The following is a 21,630-nucleotide window of genomic DNA, read 5'->3' as shown; positions in this document are numbered from 1 at the left end:
TAGATCTACTATTGTACCACACACAAAAGAAATGCAGTATGACCATGACACATGATTTGGTTGTCTCATCCAGTGATTATTAGTCTGAGAATTAAAGTGAACCAGTTGTCTGATTCACAGATGTGTGCTTTGGGGTCCTATGCTACCAAAAAAGCTGCAATAATTATAGCTTTTGTTACAATTTTGAGCTTTTTTTTTTTTTTAAATTTTAGGTTTTTTTTCTGTGTTTAATAAACCGGAAAACAAACACTACAATTCCTGCTGGGTAATCACAAATAGATGGCTGCAACTTCTGCAAGACAGATCTGCTTTTCAAATGTGGGTGGATTTTTCTGCTAAATTATGCCTTACCTGCTAAAATTGGATATCACCTAACTCTGACATCAATCATGGGGCCTTCAAGACCCAAGAAATGTTCAAAAGTCCCCCAATCCCATCAAGATCAGCAAAAGTAGCAATGCACCGCAGTATTTTGAAATGAGTAGCATGGGTATGACGTCAACATCTTGCACATGTTTACAGCATGATTTCACCATACATACCTGCACTACCTGTTTCAAAAGGTTGCTGTACTTATGAACATATCTTGGGTCTTGAAGGCTCCAGAAATGTATATATGGCACATGGCAGGTAGAACGTAATTTAGCAAAAAAATCCACCCAATTTTGTGAGGCAGACCTGTCTGTTTGTAATTACCTAGCAGGAATTGTAGCATTTATTTTCTGGTTAAACGACAGAATGAAAAAAAGCACAAAAACAAGGAAAACAACGCAAAATCATAACAAACGCTACAATTATTGCAGCCACGAAAACCTAGCCAGTAACTAGAGATGCTCACAAAACTTTCTGAGCATGAATATTTTCCCCCCACATGAACTCTATTGTCATGCAATAAGCCATATTCAACACGGTGGTCAAACCATAGTAATCATGATGCCACCCATCATGTTTGCATGTCTACAAACAGATAAACATATTGACTGATGCATCATTTACTCTATGGTTATAGTATATGAATATAGTAAAATTTCATTATCCTCACCATGTGAATAAACCCATAAATCTTCAGGCTTCAGCTCAGTATGTACAGCAAGAGTAATCAATCTAATGGCAATGGCAAAAATATACTTTTGTATATCTATTGCTGATAGAAATTTATACATGATACCCTGTAATTGCAGCAGTTGTTACTTCATGCTCAAGTCATCTCAACATGCCCATTTTAACCCATACATACATTGCTTTATTTTATGCCCAACTGAATGACCTTGATATGCATCATCTCATAAATTCTCAGTTAATTTAGTCAGTTACATGTAAAAAATGAAAGTGTTCATGTTACAGGTTTTAAAGTTTTACTATCAGCTATCCTTCAGAAATATAGTCCATACTCTGATAATAATGCATTAAAAAAGTTGGCCACGTCAAATCCCGTTGGAAACCAACAATTTTCATCATCTGGTGTTCAAATGAAATACATGTGTACATGATATCTTGCAATTTATTTATTTGTTAATTGTCCAAATAAAATAGTTCATAAATGTTCGATAAATTTTGAGATATCTTGAGGGTAGCCCAAATTCTTTATTTGTTGATTTTGCAAGACAGCTTTCCTGTGTAGACTGTCTTTTAGCACATCTTTTTTTTTCAAAGTTTAAATTACATGTAAATGTCTTTTATGTAACAAGTAAATGCACATATGATTAGTACAAACTTGATTAGTAAGTTGAATAACCTGTTTAAGTCCATGTCATTATTAATTTCAGTAACTCTAATGATATTTGCATATTTGCAAAAGAGTAGTGACCCTAACCAGATACGTGTAAATAGATAGACCCCCTAGGTCTGTTATTATTTGTCATGTTGACTTGAAGTTGAGTCAATGTCCTGCAGACAAACAAGTCACAGTATATCACCATTACCATTTTTTTTCCTGTTACAGCTAGTGAACTATAATAAATGGCAAGATTTTTGTTGAAGGTCAAAATGATATTTATTGGTAGTTGCCATATTATAAGGGAAAAAAACCCAGGTTTTTGTGCAACACAAGAAATTGCCGTGTGTCAGTCAGATATCAATTAGCTTTGAAATTGAAGGCATACTGCTTACAGCACATGTGACTATTTGTTGATGGTGCGCAAGTTAATCCTGTCTTTCAACCAACATGTACTTAGATGTGTACGGACAAATACCACCCAGGGAGACAGGGGATTAATAAATTCACAAAAATGGAATTACACATGTTTACTAATGTATGCTTGCAGAGAGAGTGTTAGGCGATGTAACCAATTTGTCAAGTATGCAGTCACTGATACTGTGTCTATGACCAACACAATAGATGAAAGCAATACCACAAACTGCAATGCACATCAATATCATATTATTTATGTCATGCTTGTTATTTTTTGAAAGCTCGATGGAATGTATTTTCAAGAGGAAAATTAAAAAAAAAAACAGAACTTTTTTGTAAATGTTTAGGGAACATGACTCCTGCCGTAACAAGTCATTGGTCTATAAGGAATCATTTACCTTCAAAAGAGTATCAATTCCCCCCCCCCCCCTTTCCCGGCAAAAAAATAAAAATAAAAAAAGGGGGTAAATGAAAATGAATTAAATTAAATTAAATTAAATTAAATTAAATTAAACAAATGTGTTAACTCAAATGCTATCATACAATATGTTTGATTAGTAGCATCAATTATGTAATAACAAATAATGCAGTAACAACCTCATATGTGCTGTTTTCCATCCTGCTTGCAGATGATGGAAGTCGGGACTTGATCATTCTGATGTTGTCACTTTTCTTTCTCTGTCCTGTGAAAGCTGTGCAACAAACCTGAAGGCACCCCTAGCACTGCCTAATATCACAAACAGAACTGTTCATAATTTCAAATGTCTCTCCTTGCATATGCTCAACAGCATATCTAGCACGATAGCATAAGTAGGTTGTTGATCAAGTACTAAGGCCAAAAAAAAAAAAGAATTGTTTCTGGTCAGGACAGTTTGTCTAAAATGGCGTGAGGACACAATATTTTTTTATTCTCAACAAACCTGCCACTGAGTCTACTATTTATGATGATTGCTGTTCTTTTTATTTGTAACTGTAGTATGTTGGGCAGATGTCATTTGCTTGTTCATGATTGGCTCTGCAGTTGTCTTCACTGTGTTTCTCCGTTTCTCCCCCCGGAGCTGCAGACTGCATGAACTGGATAAACACAAAAAAGTGTATTTAAGTGATGCATGTGCTGACCGGAAACAATTCTTTTTTTTTTTGCCTAATATTTGACTGCTGTGTCTGATATTGTTTTTGTAAGAGTTAGGTTCAGATTCTTACATAGCTTTTGGCAGGACAGTGCCAGTAAATGTGATGATGTCAGAATCGAGTCTTGACTTCCTCCGTCTACAGACAGCTTGGATAAACCTCATTGCCAGATATAAACTATCCATGTCAAAACCGTTTTTGTATGTGACTCCTGGAGCATGTGCATAGAAAAGTCTTCACTCATCGTAAATTATGAAACGATATAAAAACATCCCTATTGTAAATGTATATTTTTATCATTTCTACCAGCATAAAAGCAATAAACGTATAAACATTCCAGTCCAGTTTTATCATGTGAGAAGCCCTGACCTATTTCCCTTCCTTAACCCAAACTCCCTAGGTTGAAAAAAAAATGTGTGTTTATTGCATAGTATGCTTGACTGTTTTGCAAACTCACTGCCCTCAAAGCTAAACAGAGTACATATACAGACAGCAACAATTGAACATAGCCTAGGCTAATGGCTTGATAACAACCAATCAAACCATTTACGTTGTCTGCCAGGGACCCAATCAATCTAACAGTGTCAATATTGTCATATTAGTTGATTTGATCGCCAGTGCAAGCAAAAGCAAAATTAGGTCATTACACACATCAAAATTAGAGTAGTCTCTCTGATGTTTGTTCTATATATGCAAATTGAACTTTGTCTGTATGTACACTATATACTGTGGAATACAAATGTTTACCTATCTGTAATGTTTCTTGCAGCACGAGATGATTCATGCCTTGCTGTTTGTCACTCAGAATAACAAGGTCAGTTTAGGAATGAATTACTTTTATTTTTCTCTCCTAAATCCATAAATCTATCGTATGAATAAATTATACTGCAGCTTTTATCACTCACAGTAATGGATACATTATTGTATTAATTACATCCAAAGTTTTAGAATTACAGCAATTTCCTTTTATCAAGTTTATGGTTTAAATTGCAAATGAATTACGTGAAGGGCAAATTCAAAATCCAACAGATTTAAAAGAGTGTAAAATTTCAAAATTCCACCCTGGGAAGGTGATTGAAAATGACAGATGGGAGGTTACTGGATTAGTCTTCTAGAAACAAGATTCATGCAATATTAATAGGTAATTTGATGCCAACTCATTTATTGATAACATATAGGAAATAAAGTGAGGCAAGTCTTTGTCTAGATGTCCATGTTATCATGAAGTAGGAACAGATGATATTGAATGATGTTAGCTTGGAATTCATGCTACTCTATACAATAGTGTATCAAAGGTGTTACAAAATTCCCTGCAGTAAAGAATAGAATTTATGCAATGGGCAGTAATGAAGTTTAAGGTTTTCAGCTGTTAACACTGATAGAAAAGTTTACATATCTGTATTCAAAGAATCAGGGATATGTTGTGAAATCCTAGACTGTAACAGTGTAAGACGTGTTGTGTTGTTCAACCCCGGGAGGGGAGGGGGGTACCCGTGACCAGCTCTGGTAGGGACGTGCAGCCAGTGCTGCCAATCCCAGGCTCCATTTTAGACCCATTTTGACCAAAAAATCAGTAGCCCATTTCAGACCATTACAGGTTTTAAAAAGACAAATTTTAGACCAAAATACATTTCCCTTAGGAGGCAACAGTTTGTGGCAATTAATGGCACAGTTATGATTTGGTAAAGGGCAGTGGACCACATTTTAGACCAAGCAAAATAAAAAAATAATGCAGTGTTGACACCATTTTAGACTCTTCAACTCGAGGAAAAAAAAGGTGCTAGAAAATGAACCCCAAAGGGCAGTACATATAATATGTATAGTCAATTAAGAGAAATAGCCCCCTCCCCCAGGTTCAGCCATATCAAGCTTTTCAAATCGATAGAATGCGTCATATCTTACAGAGTTGTGAAATCCTTGATTGAAGCCTGGTATAGGCAAAGCCAAACAAGCCAGTCACATGTTAATAATGTTCAGCACTTGACTTATCAAGTATAATACTGAATATATAGCATATGCTTCTTAGATGGGAACAAAGCAAGTCTGTCAAGTTTCCACCCTTCAAGAGAATAAGACCATAAATGTTACTAGAGACATGCAAATTGTCTCATCTGTACAGAACCCCCAAGATTTCCATGTGAGTTTTTGACAGGTAGATAGTTGATGAAATGCTTCAACAAAGTGAGTCTGTCTGGTATCTATATGAGTTCATGTAGCTTTGCCTAGAGAAATACATTTACTGGAAATGATTTGTTTCCTCCCAAATGACCCTTTCTTAAAAGGTTACAGGTCACATGTACTTTGTTATCCTACAAGGTAGCCGTCCCACCACCTAGCTGTCCCACCACCTAGCTGTCCCACCACCTTGAAGTAGACATCAAGTGCCATCTAACCTTTGACCCTTTTTTATAAAGATTTCGAAAAGTAAATAACTTTGTGTATGTTGAAGCTAAATTGCTAGAAAGGCTGCCATAGTAACACTAATATATAATGAAGTATGCATGCTTGATTCATGCATACTACATATGCTGTTACTCAAATGTTTGTTATCCCGGTGTCTCCATTCCATGAACAAACATTGTCCAACAAAAACCAAAACCCAGTCCATCATCAGAATTGTCCCCCAAATAACACATTCATAGTATTGATAGCCATTATACCATAATGTAGAACAGGGCAGCATGACCTTCTGGCTGAAACAGCCATGCCATAATACCATAGACAGCATATATTCCAGGCTACAAATAGCCATGTTTTCCTGTAGTACAGGACTGCATGGATTCTAGGCTACAAATAGCCAAGCTCTAGTGTAGAACAAGACTGCATGGATTCCGGGCTACAAATAACCAAGCTACTGTAGAACAGGACAGCATGGATTCCTGGTTACAAATAGCCAAGCTACTGTAGAACAAGGGGGCATGCATGGATTCCAGGCTACAAATAGCCAACTACTGTAGAACAGTGCAGCATTGATTCCAGGCTACAAATAGCCACTTATACTGTAGAAAAGGGCCGTGTGGATTCCAGGCTACACTTGCAATAGCCGTGCCATACTGTATAGTAGGACCACATGGATTCTGGCCAGGCTACACTTAGCCATACCATACTGTAGAACAGGACAGCATGGATTCCAGGCTACAAAAAGAGCCATGCTATTTGTAGAATAGGACAGCTTGGATTCCAGGCTACAGATAGCCAGCTATACTGTTGAACAGTATAGCATGGATTCCAGGCTACAATTTACCATTGCAGTGTATGTAGAACACCGAGAACAGTAAAGATAGAGAAGGTAGTAGTAGTATGTAGTTGCAGATCAATCTACAGCCAGAGTAAGTTCAATAAAGACTATTACTGATGATCGATATTCAACTAAACTGTGTCTGCCATTATGGCAGTATGCATCTGCACAGACTACCCTCTTTTGTTCACACATAGACCCTCCACCTTGGGATCTATGGTTTACAATGAGTATGGAAGTACATTCAATCATGAACGTCATTACATCTGATACAACAAAACAAATGATGATGTTAGTGTCAGCATGGTCTGTGAAAATAGAATGTAGCAACGAATTTGATTGTGATGAGTTTATATTCTTTGTTTTGTTTTGGCTGGCAAATTGAAATTAGTGATTACAACCTTAAAAATACAAAAGAGATTAAATCTGTACTTTCACAGCTGCAACTGTTCTACTTTCCAATAGTAAACACCCATCTGTTTAAACTCTAATGGAAAAAACATCCATGGAAATATTTTCATTTGTTTTTGTCCACAGGATCATGACTCTCACGGACCGGAATTTCATAAACATATGTATCGAATTAACCAGGCTACTGGGACAAATATTAGTGTAAGTACATAAGCCAAAACAATGTCATTGGAATTGTACGCATATATTTATCAACTGTGTTGACACATAAGCATTCAGACTATGGGATTGTTTGTCTGAATTATATTTTGCAGCAAATATTATGAAAAAATTGTCCAGTGGAAATTGGGGTTAATGCTTGCTAGCCTTTTCTTTTCTGTGAATTGCTTTCATCCAAATATGCTAATCATTTGACCTTGCAGGACATTTTGCATCTTTTAAACCAGCTCTCATGGGAATTAAAACAAATAGAATGCCTCCCCATTCAGATGCTATCAGCTGTGGTTAAGTGACTTTTATGGTTGAGCAAACAAGAATTTCTTTGAGATGTAGTTTTCCATAAAAAAATAAAATGAGTAAAATGAGAAAGTAGAAATGAGGAGTGACTGCACCTGATCTCCAGACCAGAGCAGTGTAATAAATCATAGCTAATACCACTGAGCCCATTCAATTCAAGCTGTGACTTCAATGCACCATTTTTATTACACTTCTTTTTAGCAGATTTATAATATATATACACCAACTGCACCAAATTATGTCATACATTAATGCAATTTCACTAATCTTTCATCACTGGTATATATATATATATCATTCACTCTGGTGTGAAACAAGTGAGAAAAAAATCCCCTGATGGGAATAACATATGCACAGAAGACATTTTGGCAGTTGTCATGGCAACCATGTCATTTGGGCTGTAGAGGTTAAGTGGCAGTGATGAAGGTCAAATGTAAGGTCATGAAATGGAAAGGATAGGAATGCAAGTCTTGCTCCTTGGGAATATCAGCTGTGTAGTGTTGATGGAATACATGGCTATGTCACCCCTGGAAGTGATCACAATCTTTTAATACTGAACTCAGAGTAGTTTATGCGTTTCATTGAGATGTTTATTGTCTATTTCTGATCTACTCTACTTTCACTTGTCTCCCCTGTATGAGAGGCTGTCTCATCATCAATAACTGATAGCAACACAGTCAATCAAGTACAGGGGGGGGGGGGGGGGGGGGGTCATTTCCCACCTTGAAATATAGAGCTACTGGAATAAATAAAACTTGGCCCCCAAACATTAGAGCCCAATGGAATGAATAAACTATGTTATTTCCCCACCATCTCACCACCTATAATACTCATATAAGTGTGCTTGGGCTTCTTTTTTAGGGCACATGATTCTTTGTATCTTTCTGTGTGTATGTTAAAGAATATTAACTGGGAAACGTTGGCGATTTTACCACTTTTTGAGGACTGTGTTGTAAAGTACTTTCCTATTCTTTGTGATTAAACTTTGATGGCTTTGTCTTTACATGTATATCCAGGTGTACCACACTTTTCATGATGAAGTTGATTCATACCGACAACACTGGTGGAGATGTAATGGCCCATGTCAGAAAAGAAAACCTTATTTTGGTATAGTGAGAAGAGCAATGAATAGAGCACCCTCACCAAGAGATCCTTGGTGGGGGGAACATCAACGATCATGTGGTGGCACCTATACAAAAATCAAAGAACCTGAAGGCTATGGGAACAAGAGCAAAGGCAAGAAAAAAGAAAGTGGTCCAGAATCAACAAGTAAGTCTTGTTTCTGTTCTCATATCAAAAAGACTTGACTTCAGCCAAAATGGTTCATTCTTTAAGAAATTGTCAATTTTCTTTGTAATATTTACAAATGATTGTAAGTTTGTTCAACACTTTTGTACTCCTGGTACAAGTAGTAAAATGCCCAGTTTGACTGAAATTTAGAAAGACAAAAACAGACAGTTGTCTGACTGAGTTACAGAGAAAAATGGTCAAGAATGAAAGAATTTTCCTATGTATCCTTGCATCTCCACTGATGAGATAACACTGATGCAAGAACCTGGGACTGAAACCCTGGCTGTTAAAAGAAATTTGTTTCCCATTTAGTTCTATAACAGTTGCACAAATAGCAAATGTTTGTCAGACACTTTCTTAGTTGTGTATGCTTAGGAAAGATACTTTAAACCAACCATGGTTTAGTAGATAGCTGCAAACAATGTGTCATCCAACTCAAACTTGTTTATACAGAGGATGATCAGCCCAACTACACTGAATGGAGGTATTAAGATGTACTCTAACAAATTAAATTGTAAAGTTATATCATTAAAGCTGCCAATCCAGGGATCAGCTCTCTGATTAATGGAAACCGTGACAACCAATGAATAATTGACATAAAAAATGAATTTAATCACCTCATCTAGTGCTACATTCAATCCATTTAATAGTCTAGCTCATAGTCTCTTGGTCTCCATCTCATTACTCACTTAATGCTCCAGTAGGCAAGTACAATAATTACAGAAAGTTGATGAAAAAAGAGGTGTTGATTGCTGTGTTTTCCCTTCATGCTAATGAAGGCAATTTGTTTCCCATTGATCGTTCAACCATTGTTATGCATTTTCTCTGTGAAATGTGTTTTCTTTGATGTTTTGAGTATTCTTTTGTACTCTACTTTGCTCTGGACTATTACTGTTTTGCGATCCCTAGAACACATTCCAACATTGTTCAAGTCAACCTATTGTCTTGCCTTGATTTAAAGCATTTTGGATAACATGGCCTAATACCACAAAAAGCTAATTACAGGATACCAGTTATTGTTGTTGTAAGTCTCTTAATTGGATCTTGATAAGTGGTTTTTCCTATTGCAGGCAAAGATGCAAGAAGTGCAGACATCAGAAACTTGTTTTCCCCGAAAAAACCAAGTCACACAATTACAAACGCCACACACACAGATATAAAAGATACAGAAAGACAGCCACAGGATGATATCACCTCCTCCACTTCATCTTCTTACACTGGCACTGGATATGTCCTTGGAGGATCATCATCCGGTGTGTCAAGGCTCATCGACAGAACATTGAATTTCAACAAAGAAAACCATACATCCTCACAGAAAGGCAAGACTTTAAAAGTTAGGAAACCGATACCAAGCCCAATAACATGTTTTAGCGATAGTTCCTCCGATGAGGAATTTCTCCCCATAAAGCGGAAAATAAAAAATGCTGATGACAGTGAATCAAAGAGACCACGTCTTGACAAAGACATCATTAACTCCAACAAAGACATAAAGAAACTGACAAGCTCAGTAGATTCCCAGATTGTGAATAAACACAACAACCCATCAGGAAGTGGATCAATATTACATGCATTTGATAGACAAAGAAGAGTATTGGAAAATAGTCATCGCAAGATGACTGTCAGTGCTCAACATGACAACAATGATGATGCTATTATTTCATCAATTACTTTTAAACCAGTTATCAGTGGAAATTCGACAAATAAAGTATCAATTTCAGGTGAAAACAACGAGGGTGTGAGCTGCCCTGTCTGTGCAACTCGTATACTTAGCAGCAAAATTAATGAACATCTAGATTTATGTCTGGGCTGAATAAATGAGTTACTTTAATTGTAAGTTAAGTGGCTGTAGATAATGAAAGTATTTGCCATCTGGCCAGGCTTCAGAGTATTTCAACCGAATGATTGATATTTGTCCTTGAAATGTACATTTGCTTCTGAAATTGCCTATTGATGAGATTTTAATGAAGGTACAGGTGGGATTATTAAATCTCCAGGTCAATATCCACATGATTACAAAAAAGTTCATAGCCTTGTTCATTTCATTGAATATATGCAAATTTATTACTTTCCGTATTAGTGGCACTGTCAAACTGAACATTACACATATTGCAACTTTTGTGTTGGATGGAACTTCAGTGAGTATAATTCATTGAGTTTTCAGTTCAAATGTTTCAAGATGGTGACCATTTCACGTTTGTTTTTGTGTTTGTTTGGTTTTTTTTTAGTTGAGAGGTGTTTGTATTTTAAACAGTATTACCACACTGCTTAAATATCCCAGCGTCCCTATAGTGTTTTCTCTATTAACTCAAAACCAAGAATTACTTTTTAGACAGAGTTATCTATTAGTAATTGCAGAGTCACTCTAGGAATTGCCGACAACAGTCTTCCTCTACAGTATGTATTTCATTAGTGGCTAGTTCTTTAATAACCCAAAACCAAGATTATCAGTAATTACAGAGACACTTCAGGAATTTTCTGACAGTGTGCTTCGTCTTGTACCGTATCATGGTTACAATGTTCTCTAATAACTAGAAAATGAAAATTACTTTCAAGGCAACTATCAGTCATTTCAGAGAAACTCTAGGAATTCTGACAGCTCACATCATCTTATCCGTACCTCATTAAAGCAATGACAATTAGTAGAAGTGTGTTGGTACACTCTAAGGATACTTTCACTTTGAATATTTTTAGGTGTAATTTTGTTGTAAGGAGAGTTCATCTATTTTTGATACTTCAGATTATCTACTTTTAACCACAAGTAAGTGCATTCATTACCCTTCATTGGATCTAGGAGGGGTATACATGTATATCATTTACATCTAGATTAAGCTAAGACATCTTTTTACTGCCAGTGGAGATTATTTATAATATGGAAAGAAATTATTACATAAAAAATAAAATGTTGAGATAATCTGTAAATTTTGTAACAAGAGGTCTGTTTTAGAAGACAAACGCATGTTAGTTATTGCAATCACTATGTTCTGTGGAGTAAACTGTAATGTATGAGTTTTCACACCATGTATATCACATGTTTGCATGAAAGAGCTGGATGCTTTGCTCAACAGTGTTTATTGCAGATCTCTGTGTCGTGCAGCTGGGTCAACTGGGCTTTTATTTATGTGATTTGTGACCTCTAGATTGAATTTAGGTATAGTAGATACACTATCATACATGATTGATCTTGGCTAGCCTGCAGTTGTAAACTAAGCTGGTATTCAGTGTAGTATGTGCGAGTCTAATGAAAGGTCCAAACACACAGACTGGGAACCATGCTTCATCCATGGATGAACGGACTAGCTCATAATTCTGAAGCTAGCCTTTGGCAAATGATCATAAGTGTCTGCAAATTTATACTATGCAGGTTATGGGAGAAACCAATACAATAATGTGTGCAATTTTTCATGCCGAAACTTTAGTAAACAAATCCATTCTGACCACATGAATGCTCAAATTCCACAAGAAGTGTACTAAAAAAATGTTGATACTGTAAGACTGTATTACTCCCAGGACCGTTGTCATTTTCTTTTTGATCAATGATGGATTTTATTTGCATGTTTTACAGGCAGTGATGTAAACTGCCTCCCCACAGTGATGACACTGTCTCTCTGTACGGTCGGTCGTTCTAGGTAACTTTCAATCGAGAATCGGTCATCACGGTACCAGGGGTCGTACTGTGACAGACCCAATTTAGGCCACCGGTTCTTCCAACTCAGGACAAGGTTTAGTGCCCTATTCAACAATTTCATTATATTGGGTCTAGGACGTCACTGAATCAATGGGAATGCAAAGCCAGACGATATATTTCTTTCCATGATGATTTTGTGAAATGAGACGGGCCAATTCACATGAATATATTGAACTTTGCAGTTATAACTACAACTACCATACACCATCCCTTTCGTGCTCTCTGAGTGGTCCCTGTTTTCTCATCTAAAATTACAAATATTTCACTGTGCCAAGTAGTGGAAGTAGTGAGGATATCCATATCCAAAGTTTTGACACGACACCAATCACACAGAAGTCAGAGTATAATACTTAAAACCCACATTTCTGCAGGGTGACATTAATTTTTCTTTCATCGAGTGACAAAGAACATTTCCTGCAGCTCAGTCGTACAGTGTTAGATGTCTCAGCCTTCAGGTGACACGAGTCTGAAACCTTTCCTCTGTTCCGCGATCCAAAAACTATGAGTTGCAATACGAATGAGGTAAATGGTGGCCTAGTCATAGACTGGGATAGCTCAGTTTGTTGAAAGGAGACGGTCACTATTTCAACTGACAAAATACCAGTGCTGTGTCAGTAGCCTTGCTGCACGGTAAATTTTGTCGGTTTATGCAGCAGGTGAAACCAGTACCATACTGAGTACTACAAACACGTACACGCGTCTCAAGGCGACTAGCATGATCATTGAATTGCAAGGCTAGAATATATATATATCCCTACTATCCCTCCCCTGTCAGTCATAAGAGTAATGTTGTACAACTAAATATAAAGAGTGCAAACAGCAAGACCCCAAAATATTTGTATTTTAGTTATTCATTTTTATCGTCTGCCTAGTCTCCCGCCACAACTGATGATGATGATGACGTACAGTCATATTTGCATAAACCGCGAGATTCCGAAGCGTCCTCGCCAGGTACATATCTCGAAATCTAAGATGATCAATCAGATCATTTCGGAAAGTTTGTCACAATCTCTAAATCTTGACGACGGGACATTTTTAAATACATTAGTCACTGAAGAGTAATCCCTGAAAAGAACTAATTAAGATGCATTGAGAGGAAGTCACAGCGTCTCGGATATCCTGACTTGGGCCTAATTTGCATAAGGTGACTGAAGGTGTTGACGAAGTTAAAAGTGTTCGATTGTACAGCTATTGTAAATGGTGGAAACTTAAAACACCACACACAAAGCCGACGAATTCGTTAGTTTACATTCAATAGAAGTCTCTATCATTCATTACAAAGTGCTGAACATTTTTTACAAGGCAAGGTTGCCTTTGTGTGCTCCAAGTTTATACAAAATGTACAGATACTTCAACTCGTCCACATTGTAGGTCATAGATCATTTGTATACTTGCAGGTACTAGGTGGGTCGATGTCATCGCCTTGTCACAGAAAAAGTCCCCAGCAGTCACTGGCAGTAGAACTGTTGACTGGTTGAAATTTAACGAGGATTACATATTAATCCTACCCCTAATATAACTGGCAGATGTGTCCGCCATCAAATAAGTGGTAAATGAACATTACAACGTGAGCGAGGCAGAGAGGGCAGAGTCCACGATTCAGCTTCCGGTCTTTGTTAGTCAGATAGGTGTGTACATGTACGTTCTCGTAAACTGGGGCTCGCGGGCAGACAGGATACCACTACAACTGAAGCATTGAAGGGAGACGGCGAACCGTACTTCGTCATAAGATTACCTCATTGATTTAATCACCTACTCTCTTTGTGCCACACACGACACCCACAGGTGTAAGGTGACATTTCACACACCGAGGTCCAACATCAAAACAAATCCTAGTGTTGGATATCCAAAAGCTCAAGAAAGGTGAGTAGAAGGATATGATGATAGATTATTTAAGCTAGAGTGGTATAAACCCTTTGTCTTTAAAAATCTACCTGTTCAGGTGTGTTGATGTTTTTTTGCAAGTTAAGCAGCATGCGTTTCTGACAACAAAGTTTTAGGAACTGAATTGCCATAACCAAGTGACCAGTATGGAATGTAGCACACACATATGTCTGATAGGCAAAATAAATTTGACACGCTGAACATGCACAGTCCGGCGGTACTAGGCACTGGTTTTGAGGGGCACGATTTTCGTTAGAACGCTGTCACTAAACTCGAACGTTTGAAAGTCGGCTACGATCTTCGACTGAGGTGAATTTTGCAAGTCGGTTTATATATTTTTTTCGGAGATTATTTGACAGCGGTCGATAACCGCAATAGACGGCAGTCAACACGAACTTTTGAACAGATGGCAAATAGAGCACGGTGTTTCTATTACGTGAGGCGTTCATTGGCTGAGACGTAGAAGAACAAAGGAACAAGTATGCAGCTAGTCAAAGGCAGGGACATACCAGTTGTTGGTAATCATTGTGTCTGCGATAATTGACTACGATATAAACGTACTTTAGTCTCGTAATTTTACGCACTGTGTGTACTGTCAGTTACCGACACCGACCAAATGTTTGTCGCAACCGTTAGCAGACTTCTTTCTTCTCTGGAGACGTAGGTTTTCAGTCAAGCAACTGCTACAGCGTAAGTTTTACGATTTCTGTTCATTTCCACACCACCACGTCATGATTGCAACGCCCGACTATATCTATCCGTTCAGCCATGAGATCGGTATTTTCTATTTTACAAAAAATATGATATTTGATTCCGTTATATCATTATGGACGCCAAATATTTTTGTTACTATGGTGGGCCAATGTCAATTTGCATAGTTAACATGTGCACATCCTGTTTTGGGGGGCTTGTTGACTGTGGACTTCTACCATTCCATACCTGATATTTTTAGAGAATAGTGGTTGTTACGGAGCTGGCATTGAAGTGCTTTGATATTGAGTTGGGGTTTAGACAATCCTGTAATGTATTCTAGTCGCCTAGCTTTGATTGCATTGTAGCGTATACACGGTACACACATTAAGCAGTGTTCGGATCATTCAACACGGCCGCTTATGCTTTCCGCACTAAATGGAGCATAAACCGTGCTTACGTTTTTATCAATCGGAAATTCCTTTTTGATGATACTCGCAGTACTGAAAAAAACGGTAGAAACCTATTCACCATTTCTTTGCTGATCGAGGTTTGTGTTTCATTTCTCTTGTGAGAACGTTGATTAATGAAATATTTAGTAGGTGTGAAGTGGCAATGTAGAACTAAGAAACTGTGGAATTTTTAATAACATTAATCCGTGAATGTTTGCGTTTTAACAACTCCTCTGACCAGACACTGAGAGTGATGGTATCAGCTTTCAATGACGTCACTTGCCCATGCTTTTAGTGCGGTGTCCGTGACATGTGTGGTCATAGATAGTGTAGGTCTACACAGGATGCGGAGGACTGTCACTGTCGTGCTCCGGTTGTACATGATGCTAACATTCACTGACACTTTTCAAGAAGTTGACCGTTGTACTTAGCCTGAATGCGGTGTGAAGTGAGTATTATTCGTGATAAATACGAAAACGGTTGTAAGAGAAGTCTGCGAAAGTTGACAAGGGAAACTCTGCTAAACGGCCATCATCGGCACGTTTACATGTGAGCTGATGAGTAACATGGTTTTTGCATTCTTTTATCTACAGATCATGTTATTCGCCGTAGTTTTAACACTTCTGGTTACCAGTCTGTCAAATTTCATTCATGCAGTACCTGTTGAAGACCAAACCACAGTAAAAGGTAAGAGTCTGAAGCCGGGATTTGAATTGTACAGTAGTAGTTGTTTACACGTCATGTCAAATATGACATTTGCATGTTCAGTTACTCAAGTTCGGTTTCTTTTTCGGCGGGAACTGTCACTTTTGATGAAAACATTTGCCACGAGCACGAGAATCGAAACAAAAGGCAGCCAGGCTTTCCAGACAGTTGTAAGGAATGAATGCGTCATGGATGGTGAGTGATGGAATGAAACTCCAAAACAAAACATTTTATGGCGATTTATACTAGTAACAGCTAGCCATAGAAGTGAAAGACCAAGGCCATAAAATCACTTATTTTCATCCTTAAACATTTCAAAACATCCGGACATTGTATGGGGTTTGCTTTATATACATGGCCACTAACTTGTAAATTTGTGGTGTTTTTACATTTTAGCTTTGACAAAGGTCGGAGTCGAGGCCATTCGCAATGATCTCCGGGAAGGACTGCGGAAACTGGAAGACGTTCATAACTTAATGTCAGACGATGAAAGGGTACGAATAATAGCGATGCACTCAGCCAATCAGACGCACCAACTTGCTTTACACAACTTACTAACGGAATGGAAAGCTTTGCAAAATACAAACGTAACATGCATACAAAGTCTCAAAGAGGTATACATCGAACGTTGTATTCCATGTATTATTGAGACTTGTGAAGTGAGGTACAATTCGTACTGCCGGCTAGTGCCAGTGAGAGCGGAACAACTCGCGAGCGTTGACACCAGAGACTTTGATATAAGTATCCGTGATTCTATAGGACATAACGCTGATGGTGTGTTCGAGGAAAAAGTGAGACAATGGTTCGCGAATCGCGACGAAAATTTTGATGATATTCTGGAGGACCTAGACTGGTTGTGGAAAAAGATAAGAGTTATCGCTGATGATGTCGAAAACTTTGGCACTGATGATGCTCGCAGTTGGTTTACGGAAATAACGGACGACTTTATACTCTTTTTCGTAAACAGACTGGAGAATTGGGTGAAAAGTGAACGCGATGACATTGCTAATTCTGTAACAGACACAGTAGATGGATGGTTCGATGAACTCAATCCAGGGAGAAATGACAGCCGCCATACTGTTGGCGATGTTGTGGATGCTGCCCTGGATAGAGTTGATGACATATGGGACGATTTGAGAGACCTGGCTGACGAAACACAGGACAGAATTGATGATCGGTTGGACGAACTCGCTGACAATATCAACGAGTTTTACGAGGACCAAGTTGGTGAACACGTGGACCTAGCCAGGAATCGTACCCAAGAAGCCATTAGCAATATCAAGGACAACGTGCGACCTTTTGTGGGCGTGGTTGCCAACCGTACACAAAATGTCTTAGAGGATATCGAGGATGCTATTGATGATGTAACTGGGGATGTTGGCGAATGGTTTGATGAAACGTTTGGTGGTTTGTTCGACGATGTAGCAAACAAAACCAAGACCAGCCTGGAAAGTGTGTTTGATACCATTGGTGGTATCTTTGGTAAGTATATTTGTGTTTTTTCTTAATTGCAAAGATTGTGTTTATCTCTAATAATCGGCAATGTTGAAGGATAACATATATAGAATCCTTCATTGATCAAGAGGCACTGTGGGCACTGTGTTTATCTCGATTCGAGTCAACGACCCCTATGCTAACGTAAAATACGCCTTTGGCTCTTTTCTGATTTCTATTTTATAATGATCGTTTAATTTCATTAATTCTTCTTTCAAATTGAACCACGCGGTGGATGATGACTATCTAGAGTACATGACATATCCAAACAAACATCTCTGACAAATAAAAAGTAAAAACATTTGGGCTATTGTGCTATTTTCCTACATAAATTGGAGATTAACTTTACTTTTCGTAAATGCACAGGTGGTCCCTTTCATGACAGACGGCGGCGGTCGGTATCACGCCTTGACCATTGGGATGTAAACCCCGAAGCCGAGCAACAAAACGGAGAACCTACGTGTGAAGAATTGAATGACGAAGATACCCGTGGCCAGGCTTGCATGAAGTTTGCCTCCAAATGTCCTAAATGTGACTTGATATTAGAGAAAGGTGAATTATTTATCATTTTGGATAGACTGACTTGTGAAACCGTGGCTCTTAACCAGATCTCAGCGTATCATACACGTGCAAGAGATAGGTTGCTGTATATAGACATAGGTGCAGACACGTGCTAAGCTGAATCAGTCATTGTGGTCAATTCGAAAATCGCTTTGTGCATCTTTGCGACAAACCATAGAATAATAGAGTTTATACACGTGTACTGGAATAGTAATTAAGAGAAATTATATTAGACGAAAGCGTGTGAAGTTAGAGCCACGCGACCGGCACGGTGTAAATGTGGCACTCAAACCAGGGCCGAGCAAACGTTATTTCTGTGTCTACATTCATAAAATATATCCTTCTCACGCATTAAGATAATAGACAAGTTTTTATATGACCGCGTGATATTTTCTCTCCGCGAACTCAGTACAGATCGAGAAAAAACTCAAATGAATAGCTCTTTGAGAGACATTTTGACCAGCTTTTTAGTTTACAAATTATGTAATTTCACTGTCATATTTACATTATGATCAATGATGGCGAAGTGACTTGCGTGAGACCGCATCGCTGTAATTTCGCCAATAACATGACCAGCCAGCCACAAACACAAATTCGATCAATCACCCCGATCTCTCAAAACAAGTCTCAAATGATAAAATAGAGAAAATTGGAAAGTTAGTGAAGAAGAGGGTATCAAAACAACAGATGGCTCCTGTATACAGTAGATGAAACTCTATTAAATGGAGGCTTGCGGCCAGAACAACAATGAAATGCATTTATCAAGACTGCCATTCATTACAATGGTGGATTGTGGTATCTTTGATATGCTAATTTATGTCACCCTATCCAAGTCGTCGATGTGTTAACCCACAATAGAATTCTGCTGATAAAGTTTACTTTGTATGTGCTTTGCCGTTGAAGCATTAAATTGGCTTGTCTGTATACGTCACTTGTATATATGCTATTTACGCCAAAGCGATCATATATATGTATATACGAAGTCACGTGACACTTATTTTTCTTCCTCCCAAACTTTGCAGATTGTCCTGGATTCAGGCATGTGAAAGAAGACTTGGTTAATGCACTGTTTGACTTCAGAAACGCCACTTCACTCTACAGGCGAGTGTTCGAGACGTTTAAAGAAGGACAGCGGGAGTATTACTCCGGTCTGCAAAGATTAGCCAAAAGATACAGATGGATTTCCAGGTTCCAAGAACTCCCTGAAGATGAGAGGGGCTACAAAGTTCTTGGGGTAAATAACATAAATCCTATAGCTCTCGGTCCAATGGAGTAGTAGTACCTCGAAGTGCATATTATATACATATATATTACGGCAATGTACACAATTACAATCTAGCAACGTATAAGTAGAACAGTAATTTTAAATTTTATACTGCGTTGGGAATCTTAAACCAAATTAGAACATATACGACTAGGGAACAGTGAGTGCAATAACATAGAATCATTTCAAGTACAAATATAATATTGTATGATTTATATCCACTCTCTTAACTATAGCATCATGGGAAAGCTATTATTGAAAATTAATGAATAGTGCAGATTTTATGGGCACTACATTGAGATTGTTACATTACTTCAAAATATGGCTATCGAATTTATTGGATGTGTTTTAACCGTCAAGTTTTCAAAGCCTGATGCATTAAAAGGAAAAACGTATAGAGAGTTTTATGTAGGGTTGACAATATAATACGTATCTGTAACAAAGATGTACTGACTGACGCCATTGTTATGTTGCAGTGGTGAAATATGGAATATAGAAAAATGTCATTTAATAACTTGAATCGTTAAAATGGCCCTCATGCTGAGCGTACTATTCAATAGCTCTTATTTCCACTTTTATTACAGATAAACTTTGACCCTTCAGTAAGAGATGACAATCTCGACGACGAATTTGCTCCCGTCGAAGCCACGGTAGTAATGTTCGGCAAGGATCCACACTCTTTCGTCGTCGACGTACCCACACAACCGTGGAATGATGACATAGCGGGAACCATGATTGCTGCTAGGTCTCTGGCATGGTATGCAAGTCAATGATTCCAAAATATGCAAATGCTCCCACCTATATGTGCCAATTAAAATCGTGTCTGATGGATGACTGACTGACTTTACCATCGTGATTACCAGTGAACAATGAGTTGGTGATTATCAATGAACCAGTGATGTTCTATTAGTGTACCACTACCTACCATTCCAGTGTATAATTAACAGTGCAGTATCGATACCTGCTGATGTGATGTGCCAAACGTCAATCATAATTCCAAAGTGATGAAACGTTGCTGCTCTGACGAAAGTTTCAGCCGAATGGATGATCAAACAACTGCAATAATTATCTTCCATTTTATTTAATTCAAACCAATCTGTCCACTGCAATAATTTCTCATTTTTATTCTGATCTTCTTTTGACTTCCTGTTTCTGGTGTCTACCCAATCTTTTAAAGTTCTTCCAGTGATTGAAGTTCTAGTTGTTTGAAAACGTTTGACTACAGTTGAAATTTTCGCAGCTGTTTAGTTTATGATCTGTCGTTCCAATAATCTACTGGAAATTTCGAACTCGATTCTTATGCAATGATTTCAGTTACCAAAAGAGAAGGCAGGGTCCATATTAAAAAAATAAACGGATTCGTTTTAATAGAGTAACACTTATTTAATCGAGTATTTGTCAATAACACTGCCACGTCATTCAGATTTATCACATCATAAAGCCGTCTCTCTGAGAGGCGGGGTGATATTAATTTATATAGAAGAATACAGAAAAGCTACAGTCTCTAGTTCACCCGATGAATATCGTGGGGAATGGCTGATCTACTCTCCTTTGAAACAGGCACTTGCCGTGAACATCGGACTCATAGACGGCCCTCGCCTCCTCTCCTAAAGTCCTGTAATCTTTGAACCACAGATGACATACCACATGGCGATTCTACTTAATGTGTTCTATGGATATTACCCAATTTGAGCTTTATGTGTAATTGTTTATGTGAACAAAGTACTAAGATTTTTTATACAATGTATATCAAAATGTTATTCGTTGTTCGTAATAAAGTGTTTATTATTCAAAACAAAAAACACAGCTGACCGTTTTGCATTGTTTAATTTGTTGAACATGACGATCTCGCCTTATTAGAGCAGGATGACACCAAATGTCTATTGTGCCTGGACCCTCTATGCCCCGCATTGCGTCAAAAATGTATGCATAAACATGCATATAGATGTACAGTACTTACAGGGTATGTGAAGCACTGACCAAAAAACATCAAACTAGTCGAAATTCACGAAACACTTGGCAGGTATCTTAAGAATTCTGTTAATGCAGGAGAAGAGATGAAGGTGTGAGGAATTTAATATCTGAAGGTTAAAAATCTATGATCGAGTCATAATTTAAAACTTGTTTAAATATAGATATATAATTAAGAGTCGATTGCAATATGTGTTTTGTCACGAA

At 37.8% G+C, this 21,630-nt stretch overlaps 2 protein-coding genes across 4 annotated transcripts in view; both read left to right on the top strand.

Moving 5' to 3' along the window:
• LOC144451887 (DNA-dependent metalloprotease SPRTN-like) overlaps positions 1-11,587 on the top strand; it is a 13,118-nt gene extending 1,531 nt beyond the window's left edge. The window contains exons 3-6 of the mRNA XM_078142808.1: positions 4,032-4,076; positions 7,038-7,112; positions 8,444-8,696; positions 9,788-11,587. Coding sequence (XP_077998934.1) covers positions 4,032-4,076; positions 7,038-7,112; positions 8,444-8,696; positions 9,788-10,527 — 1,113 coding nt within the window. The 3' untranslated portion in view covers positions 10,528-11,587. The remainder of the gene's footprint in view (positions 1-4,031; positions 4,077-7,037; positions 7,113-8,443; positions 8,697-9,787) is intronic.
• Positions 11,588-13,620: 2,033 nt separating this feature from the next.
• Positions 13,621-21,211, top strand: LOC144448590 (uncharacterized). 3 transcript variants are annotated; one of them, XM_078138874.1, is made up of 6 exons: positions 13,621-14,265; positions 16,022-16,115; positions 16,530-17,615; positions 17,994-18,179; positions 19,211-19,422; positions 20,037-21,211. In XM_078138874.1, the coding sequence occupies exons 2-6, from the start codon at positions 16,025-16,027 to the stop codon at positions 20,223-20,225; spliced, it is 1,764 nt and encodes a 587-aa protein (XP_077995000.1). In that variant the 5' UTR covers positions 13,621-14,265; positions 16,022-16,024; the 3' UTR covers positions 20,226-21,211. The 3 variants fall into 3 exon arrangements, with proteins under 3 accessions (XP_077995000.1, XP_077995007.1, XP_077994996.1); XM_078138881.1 differs by lacking the exon at positions 13,621-14,265 and adding an exon at positions 14,776-14,976; XM_078138870.1 differs by lacking the exon at positions 13,621-14,265 and adding an exon at positions 15,746-15,876.
• The last annotated feature ends 419 nt before the right edge of the window (positions 21,212-21,630 follow it).

Source organism: Glandiceps talaboti, chromosome 2 (genome assembly GCF_964340395.1).
Source record: "Glandiceps talaboti chromosome 2, keGlaTala1.1, whole genome shotgun sequence".
NCBI classification, from domain to species: domain Eukaryota; kingdom Metazoa; phylum Hemichordata; class Enteropneusta; family Spengelidae; genus Glandiceps; species Glandiceps talaboti.
Note: the sequence above shows the minus strand (reverse complement) of the source record. Positions and strands in the feature narration are given on the sequence as shown.